The sequence below is a fragment of the Apaloderma vittatum genome, unplaced genomic scaffold, assembly GCF_000703405.1.
Source record: "Apaloderma vittatum isolate BGI_N311 unplaced genomic scaffold, ASM70340v1 scaffold8285, whole genome shotgun sequence".
Classification (NCBI taxonomy): domain Eukaryota; kingdom Metazoa; phylum Chordata; class Aves; order Trogoniformes; family Trogonidae; genus Apaloderma; species Apaloderma vittatum.
The window spans coordinates 128,549-138,520 of record NW_009718769.1 but is presented as its reverse complement, the minus strand read 5'-3'; the positions used below and the strand labels follow the sequence as shown (position 1 = coordinate 138,520).

At 38.1% G+C, this 9,972-nt stretch overlaps 1 protein-coding gene across 1 annotated transcript in view; it reads right to left on the bottom strand.

Annotated features, from left to right (window-relative positions):
* LOC104274674 (anoctamin-2-like) overlaps positions 1–9,972 on the bottom strand; it is a gene marked incomplete at both ends in the record, with an annotated part of 120,452 nt that overhangs the window by 228 nt on the left and 110,252 nt on the right. The window contains 2 exons of the mRNA XM_009870374.1: positions 8,197–8,297; positions 9,166–9,223. Of these exons, the coding sequence (XP_009868676.1) occupies positions 8,197–8,297; positions 9,166–9,223 (159 nt within the window). The remainder of the gene's footprint in view (positions 1–8,196; positions 8,298–9,165; positions 9,224–9,972) is intronic.

Here is a 9,972-nt window from a genome sequence, read left to right as displayed (position 1 = left end):
TTTCCCTACGAGATTTGGCCCAAGTCTTTGTGCAACAACACAAAATGTTTATCACATTCCTTTCATGCCACGTAGGCTTAGCTTTCCTTTGAAGTTCTAGTGCTGCTTACTGCCAGGTAACAGGCTGCTGGGGGCAGCCATCCCTGTGTTCCTGTGTCGAAAGGAAGGTTACAACAGCCTAATACTGTTAAAATGGAGTTGAAGCCAGTACTTTTTAATAATTTTTTCTCCCTAGACATGTGTTGAACGGGCATCTTCCTGCAGTTCAAGCACCTTGGACCTAAATAATTTTAGTAACTATACCCTCAGAACCAACACACTGAGAACTCGCCTCAAAAGAAAGAAGGGAAGGGAGGGGAGGAAGGGAAATACCAGAAAGCAGTGCGATACTTTCATAGCACATATCTAGCACAAGTGCACTTTTCTCTCACCACAGAACTTGGGAACTTCCAATACAGTATAGTTTTAAGATCAAAATGACTGGATATATTGCCTAACAAAGAGGGTGAAGGAATGCACTGATTTCTAAACCTGGTGGACTTACCAACATTTTAGCAGAAAAACTGCCTGTTTTTCAAAACAAAAGAAAATGAACACCCCTGCTAATAAATCTGCAGCACCTAAAAAAGAGGTAGATTTGTGTAAGCCCTGAAAAACTTACTTCACCAGGAAATGTTTTATGCATTGGCACAACCATGTAACTTCTCTTCAGAGGTTTCTCAGAAGAGTTTTAGAGGCTTTGAGTTTTCCTTCCCTAACCCTTGACATCTTTAGACACGCCACAGCTTGTATAAAGATGGAACACTGAGCTAGCACGCAATCACTATTACAGTAAGAATTGGAAATTCCAGATTTTGGACAAGAAATATTTCTGCTACCTGAAAAGTATACATCTTGCAAGACCAACTATGCTGCCTCCAAAGCAGAAAAGCAAAAGTATTCCCCATCATTTCTTAAGTAAGCACAGATCCATTATGTCTCCCTGCTCCTGTAGATCAGAAGAGGTTTTGTCAGAAGTTCTTATTTTCACTATGTTTTATGATAATGTTGTCCATTTTGGCCAGACTACAAATTAGTCCCATGGGTGAGCAATTATTTGTGCAAGTATTTTTTGGACCTCAGTAGGAACAGTACTATCAATCACTCTCCCACTGAGATGGGGAAACAAATTGTATGACACTGACAAATACATGAATATCGTATGTAGTATAACCCCAGAATAAAATTAATCCATCTCTAAAAGAAGAGTTAAGTATTCCCAATACCCTCCACAGATGACATTTTAAATGCACATGCGTCAATAATTTCATACTATTTTACACATTGAGAAATTCCCATGCAATAGAAAGAGATATTTCTTCAAAATCAAGGAGCGAAATATAGATGAACTAGCAAAAACCAGCAAGATTTATACTTGCTGTAAGCCTTCATTTTGCAGATGAAATTTATCTTTCACAAATATGCATGACATTATTTTATGCTTCTTCACATATGTGCCATGTGAATGAAAATCCAGATTAATTCCAGTGATGTTTTGCCAGAAGTGTAATCGGGACTCTCCCACAAACTCGTCCCCCACAGCTTGTGATGAATCCTTTGAACTAGAGGTGTGTGGCCTGGAGATGGGACTGAATGGGGAAATGGTAGGGGTGTTCATTTTTACCTCCAGTTAAGCAGAACTGCTTTCTCAGACCCTAACGTAAGTAGCAGGGCAAAGCTAGCTGGCAAACACACTAAAGGCTTTGCTGGGTAGGTTTATTGCTTTGGTCCTGAACATACAGTGAGCCACACAGGAGCACTGTTGTCTCCATGTAGCCCAAGGCTCTATAGCAGCCTGGAAATGACCACAGTGGCCACAGAAGTTCTGCATCAATCAATTTTTGTCACTGATACAGAGGAAATGGGGATTGGCAGACGCTCTTAAAACAGATTGAGATTGCATCAGGCCCTGTCAGTCTCAGCTTTACAAAGCTGCAGAAGTCAATGAATCAACTTCCACTTTTATTCCAGGTGTAGCTAAGATGGAGCTCATAAATTTGATGTTAATAACCTCTGTACTTTGGTGATTTCCAGACGTATTGAAGCTCACCAAATACCTATGGCATCTAGAACATTTAGTTTCGATAAAATGTGGGGACATTTAAAATACTTCACAAGAAAGAATTAGATGGATCCTTACAAAGATGCCTCCTACATCATGCAAACTCAGCCATTTCAAGACACTAAAATTTCCTTTCTCCTTCTCTGTTTTTATGACAACCAGGGGAACTTATTTTTGACGGGGGTAATATACTATTCAGAGGGTAAGGGGCTGGGGGCAGGATTTAAAACAATCAAAAAATTCCCAGTATACTCTTCCAGCATATCCCAATTAATTTCCTAATGTGGTGGACTCTCAAAGGACAGTGAACAGTAAGTTCAAGGCAGCACCGATTTCTGCTCCAATAAAACAATATGAGCTATAAATGTCCCCCACATTTCCATGGGCAGATTAGATTGAAGAGCATCTCACTGTCACTGTGCAGCAACTGAGATAAAATTTGGGTGTGTTTAGATATGAACTCCATACATGTGTGATCTAATCCTCTGGTTATAGCACCACCGAGTCAAGTAATTGAGTTTAATGTATACACATAACTCCCCCAAGAATACAGTAACTAAAACAACAGTTGTTGTTTTTAATGTTTACTCAGGAATACACTAAATCCAAGGGCTAGATTATCCAGAATAATTTTTAATTTTTCACCTGGCTATCTATAAGCCAGGCATGAGGAGTGGCACTTTTAACCATTTTGAGTTAAGCTTTGAAGAGTGTTCATATTTTTATTTTTATGTGATTTTTAAAAAATCAACTAAATGAAAGCAAGCCAAACTTTTCTTTCTTCAACAAAAACTGTACCTTTGTGTCATATCCAAGCATGTGAAGTTTGAGACCAAACAGAAACATGTCAGAAAGTTAAAGGAATAGGGAACGGGGTTTTGCACAGTGTTATTTTCCAGCTATACAACAGTAGGTCAATAAAAATGAGTTTTGCAGAACTCTATAGCTGCACATATGATTGTGTTATTAAAACTGAGTAAGCTTTTTTAAATGCACTGTGTGAAACCTGTTTTTTAATTACTCAGATCAACAGTTTTAAACAAAGTTGACAGGAAATGATAATCAAGAATGACTTTGGTTTCCAATTTCTGTGTGTCAGGCAGCCTCACCAGTGAGACAGAGGTAGGTTTGCCCATTCAGGATGAGTGTTTGAGACGCTTTGTGCTGAAGAAGCATATGCAGCAAAGTCTCATAATCTCACTAGTAATCATAAGAATCTGGACAAAAAGAGGAAACTGTAGAATAGCTACTATTTCTGGTCCTTTTGTTAGTGAATATCAAAAAGATACATTCTTAAGGAGACTGAATAGCATGAAAGAAGAACGAATGTAGGATCAGGGAGAAAGAAAATGAAGAACAGATTCTCGTCAGAAAGCTATGTCTGATGCTTCAGTTTCTCATAAGGTATTGGCACCAAACTGTTGTGTTTGATAAGAAGTGGGAACATAGTTTAATTATGCTGTTTGTATTTCCTAATATAATCAATAAACATTGCATTATGCAAGGTAATCAGCATCTAAAGAGAATATAAAATCACTACAGGAAAATGTCCCATCCCTGAAGAACCCACAAACTTTTGACAAAAAAGATGGGGAAAGAAGAAACCAAAATCAAAGTGATCCTATCTGGGCTGCAAGTACATGATGCATTTACATGAAGCCTCCTTTTGAAAAAAGAAAGAAACAGACAGACAACTCAGTAGTTTCCCTATTTATGCAGTAATAAGGAGCAGCAAGATTTTGGAGATCTAGAGGAAGACATGAGAATGACTTGGGAAAAATGATGAATTTGAGGAGTGAGACAGAGCAGAACATACAGAGGTTGGCAAGGCAGGGCAGCTGGGGAACAGGACTGATATAGGACAGATGCATGAAAATTATTTTGTTGGCTAAGGTCTTTGTGTCTTTGGTGTCTGTGCAGTCCCCACAATGCATCTGCACCACAGCTGAACAGAAAGACTGCAATGGAGGGCCAGTCTACCAATTTCTCAAGACTCTTAGTTAACAAATGCCCTGGGGTACTGCAAAGGTAGATCACCTATGACGGTCACCAAGACATAGATTTTGAAGTTGCTAGAACAGAGATGCAAATGCTAAGTCTAGAAGAAAAGAAAACAACAATAACAAAACCCTAGAATCCAGTTACCAGGGGTGAATGATTACTGGCAGAAGATAGTTTTTAAGGCTATCTTTCCAGCTAATGCTTTTTCCTTTGTAGGATGGTAGAAAAGGGTACAGGGGGAAAGCTAGACAGAAGAGATTAGCTAGGTCAACTAGCTAGAGTACTTATGTCTAGAGAAAAGGAAGAAGTGCAATGACTCAGATGCTTGTGGTCTTGCCTGTAATTTTGTTTGCTGCTTTGGGGAAGGAGCACTAAAGGTCCAGGCTTTTCTTCAGTCATATTCCTCCAGTCAGTTTACATAAGGAGAGGCCCTCTCATATTCACAGGTAGGGGGTACAAGAAGGAGGTATGAGGAGAACGAAAGGATTTTAATCTCTCATTCTGTTTCACAAATTTATGACAGTCATGCAATATCATGGAGAAAAAAAAAGGTAAAAACTACCCCATTAATTAAGAATCATTTATTAAAGATGAAAAGCAATCTAAAAGTTAATAGCTGTGAAAGGGTGTCATTAAACTGATTTTATTAACTCTTGGTATTCTCATCCAGCACAGTGAAGTACATTTTGAAGTAAGTGATGGAAACTAATTTTAAATAAAAAGGCCAAAATCATGGCTCCACTGAAGTCAGTGAGAGTTTTGCCTTTGACTTCAATAGTGACATGATTTCACCCGAAGGGTTTACCATTAAGGTCAAAGACACAGCAGTAATAAGATAACCAGAGTTTTTTCAATAAGTTCAGAAAAACAGAATTGAAGAAAAGGAGTCTTAAGGGAACTCTAGGTTAACGCTTTCAAGCCCTGCAGCCTTTTCCGGCCAATTTCTGTAGCAACAGTAAAAAAATTATGGTATTTGACAGGTGAGTGAACTGTGGTATATTTACATTTGTTAAACCTGGGAATTCTAGCTCTGCAGAACACATAGTTCAAGAAGGTTTAGTTTTCCATAATTCAAATGTTGTTGCATTTACTTAGCTGGTTTGATATTCCTAGATGCAGAAACTGAAAAAGAAATCACAGAGAGGTTTACAAGACTAGCAAGTCACATCTGTCATAGCTGTGCATCAGCTTCTCCAGGAACATCGACGGAAAAAGCAAGGATGTCTTCCAATGACCCCAAATAATGCAGGGCTGCCATCTGGATTTTAACTGCATAACGCTTCAGCCAGCACTGACTATGGATAAGCCGGAAGGAAGACCTTGAATGACTGTTCCTGACTGCGGCAGCATTTGGAGCGCTAGAGACCTAAAAGAGAGTTGTTGCTTATAAACTCAGCCTGTCGTGCACTTTGTAGTATTTTTTGAGGGCAAGAGAGAAAACAGGAGCAAGGCTTTGTGATCTGCAAAGCAATTAAAATACCTTGGGTTCCATAGTGTATGAAATTCAAAGGTTTTCTGAAAATCATACTAAAATCCTGAGATTTCAATAGAGTCATTATGAGTGGAAAATACCTCCAGACCATCAAGTTCAACCATTACCTAAGGAGGTACACTTCTAAACCATGTCCCTGAGCACTATATCTTTTGATCCGGGCCATTTTTTAACATAGCAGACAGATACTTCCATGTTACAGACATATAGAGGATGGTTCCAGATTCTGAGGAAATAATCACTGTTTATGATAATCCCTTCTACCTCTCCATATGGTTAAGGTTGATTGCAACACTTATACTCTGCCCTCAGTGAAGACATAGAGAGCAAATGTTATTCACACTGAATATAATTCCCTCCAAAGTAGCACAAGGCGAGAGGGGGGAAAAAAAATGCAGCTCCTGAAAATGGAGATAGAAAAGTTTGATCTGTGTTTCTGCCACAGGAAGACTGTTAAACAGAGTATAAATGTAGACACCAGAAAATAGAACAAGGCCCCGATAAGGACAGAGATATCCTGGGACAGAAAAACCCTCAACTTTTTAGTAGATAGAGGGTGATCTAAGAGAGGAGATGAGCTGATTGTAAGAGATTACCAAGGAAAACAAGTAGCAGAGCACAGAGAATAGGAGACAGTAGGAAGCCAGATGAGAAGACTGAAGGCCAGAGAATGAGGGTATGCTTATCTGTAAATCTGTCACATCTCCCGACAACAACATATATAGACGCAGTAGATTACAGGCGAGACACAGACATGCCAGAACTACTACTTGTGCTACACATGAACATTTGGAGTCCTTTTTGGTGTGGATTTATGTGTTTGCAGTCCTATGCACAACCCTCTGAAAAACTGATTGATTGGCACACAAAGCATATCTGTGTGCCTGTGTACGTGGAGCAGATGAGGTAGAACAGAGCACCATTAAGGACCTAGTAGAGTAGTCCATGCAGAAATACAAGACTAATTCTCATTTAATTAACTTTAATGTTCAGCAAAGCACTGTGCTCCTGGTGCAGACAGGTCCAGTGAGAAGGGCTACAGATATATATGTGCTTTTCTTGAGAATGCAGACAAGCAAAGGAAAACCAGATGTGCTTATTTCAGGACTACAAGATAGCATTGTGACTGAAATTAGGTATTTCTCTGGGAAGGAGAGGACAAAAGTGCGTTTGTTTTTAAATAGTTATTCAGTTTTAAAAATTGAAGCCACCATAGGTTGTTAGCAGAATGGTGGGATAGCAGAAATGAGGGAGAAAAATGGGATGAAACTGCACCAAGAGTTGCAGTGAGGGAACTGACAAATAGTTTGACAGGAATTTTCTGTTTGGACTGGATCAGTCTCTGCTTTCATGAATCAAAAATAATAAATAGAGTACGTCTAACATCATAAAATCCCCATTGAAAGAATCCAGTAGCAGTAAGTTTTTGGAAGCTGGGAAAAAAAAAAATCACACTAGATTTACACTGAGAAAATTTTAAATCTTCAACATGTCAGATATTTTGGGAATGATTTACCACTCTTTTCTCAAAATAAACTGTAAACTTAATGAGATGTAGACAGAAAACAGGCCTCCCTAGTGAACTTTGACACAAGAATAATTAAACAATCCATAATCCACATTTGATTTGCTTGGGATTTTTTTTTTCTATTCAAAATACTTCCAAAAAAAGTTCTTGCTGGGGAAATGGAGGAAAAGCTCTTTTTAAAAAAAAAAAAAAAAATCATAATCTTTTAAGCATCAGTCATCTTCATTTCTAGATAACATCTGCAAGACCTTCCTTAGGCATGTGATCCAAAAGTAATAATACCAGAATTGAAAGGTTCTAATTAACTTCAGTGGAGCTGAGGTTTTTGTGTAAGCCAGACTCTCATCTAATACAACATTTCACAGACCGCTGCCACCAACAGGCATGATTCAGTTAACAGAAACAAGAAAAAACCTCTCAAGAGGCAGGAGCAGTGGATTCTCTTGCCTGAAGATCCCCTTGACACTGTAGACTGACCAGGAGAGATTTCTTGCTGTTTCTGGAGCAGAGGACATGGCGCACTAAGCTTTCTGTGGCAGAAACTCACTGAGTAGCATGTCAGCATCTCTCCCATACTCTAGCTCCTGAATCATACAGTGACATACTGACATTACAGGCACCTTAGAAATACGTGGCTTTTACCTGTAAACCCACAAAATAGTCAGAGATCAAGTGATACATTTTAACATTTTTTATGAGCTATTGCTTTTCTGTATGCCATCTCTCCTCTATCCTAATTTGTATTCAATGCTGCAACTCTGAAAGCTCTCTAAACTTCCCAAGGGATCTATCATACCTTGCCTGTTTTCCCAGGTTTCTAAAATTAATTTAGATCAATTATTTAATATATTCAATCACTTTCTTTAAGCCATTTACTGCAGATATGGCTGATTATTCAACATAAAATACAGCCAGATCATTTCTTCACAACCTAAAGTGTGATTTATCACCACATTCAATTAGAACCCACTGAAGTCAGTGGCAAAAGTCCCATTCAGCTGAATAAGGATCAAGGCTTTAATTTTCAGTGTCACAGGAATAATGCCTGGTAACGGAGAAGGGTGGGATACATACGGGATTCCAATTTCAAACAGATTGTTTTGAATCAGTTGTTTTCCAAGCATAATGATGCTCAGCTGAACACAGAGTTCCATCAAACAGCCTCCTGGAGCACACTGTAATTAAACAAAACCATAGAGTGTGAAGGGAGTAAGAGAATTCATTTAAAAGTTCCCACTTGGAAGAGCTACCAATGTCTATATGCGCCCGTCACCCCTGCCACCAATTTGTGCAGGAGCACGGAGCTCATCAATCACTGTAATTCTAGCCTTAACAAGGTATTTCATCTCCACTCATAAAACTGCATTATGGAAAATATGCAGAGCTCTGAAATAATGTACTGTGCCCTGGGGCTACTATATTTCCTTTTAAAATATTTACTATATAATCAATGCAATAAACATAATGCAGTATCACCAGTACTCTTCCAAACTGATGCCTCCCAAGGGGGAAGGAAAGCCTTCAATCTTGCAAGACTTATGCGTAAGCTTTATTGTAAAACCCTGAGGATGTCTATTGATTTTCAAGGGAATACCTGCAGCAGTTAAAAGAAATTTAAAAAAAAAACCACAAAAGTTCACAGGTTTAGCACAAAAAGGCTATAGCTTTCTAGGCTAATAAAATCACTAGGCTTCTTGTGATCTACACAATGTGAATCCAGACTCAAGTTCCGCCTCTGCCACAGGTTTCCCAAGGGCCTCGGTCAAATAATTTAAGCTGTTTGTGCTTTAGTGTCCAACCATAAAGCACCAAAATGGTGAAGCTTCACTTACGTCTGTGAATTACTCACAACTGCAGAAAGAGAGAACATACAGGTGCCTCAGAAGGAAAATTTGGGATTTGTCTATTTATTTTGGAGATTTAACATCTTCTTTTAACATGTGGGGTTTTTTTTCCATTATTGCCTAGACTCCACTGAAATATACTGTACATATATCTCTTTTTGTTAAAGATCTCTCTTGTTTGAATTTCAGGTGTACTTACCTCTTCCATTCGATAGCCATCAAATACATATACATAATGACCAGGACGGCCAACAAACCTGAAAGTAAAAACAATATATGAAATAATATAAAAATAGAAAGTTAACTTTAACAATGCAACTGTTCATTCTTATTAGCTAAAATGTTTTGGAATTAGATACTTCAACATGATTATTAAAAGATTCAACACCTATTCAATTTCCATTATTTAAAATTATTTCAGAATAATAGGAACCTACAAATGTTTCCCTACTACATCTTGGTGAAATAATTTCAATAAAATATTTTTCTGTGCTAAAAATTAATAATAATATCCCACACTTGACTAGAGACCACAAGCAAGACCGGGAAAACATATCCTGACTCACATTCTCTTGCATCTGAGTAATGCTCGAAATAAGGTTGTTTATACGTCTATACACAATCAAGGCTCTTCTGACTACACAGGGAGAAACAGTGAGACTAACTTCATTATAATCATAAACCACAAGAAAAATGGTTAAAACAAGAAAGAAATTGGTGAATTTTTTCATTAATATTTACAACTTCTGGTAAAATGTATCTTTAATCCTCAAATCAATGATGCTGAATAGGATTAGTGAAGGGTATAGATTAACAAACTTTACAGCTCCCAAAAGGAACAGGAAAATGGTATGAAACAGAACCCAGAGGATGTTTTAAACATTTTTGCCAAAATTTTAGCAAACAATCATTTTAAGCTTCCCATTCAAAAGCATGTGTTACACTGTGCATAACTAAATCCCGAAAGACAATGATCCTGAACCCATAGGAAGTCACACTTATTCAG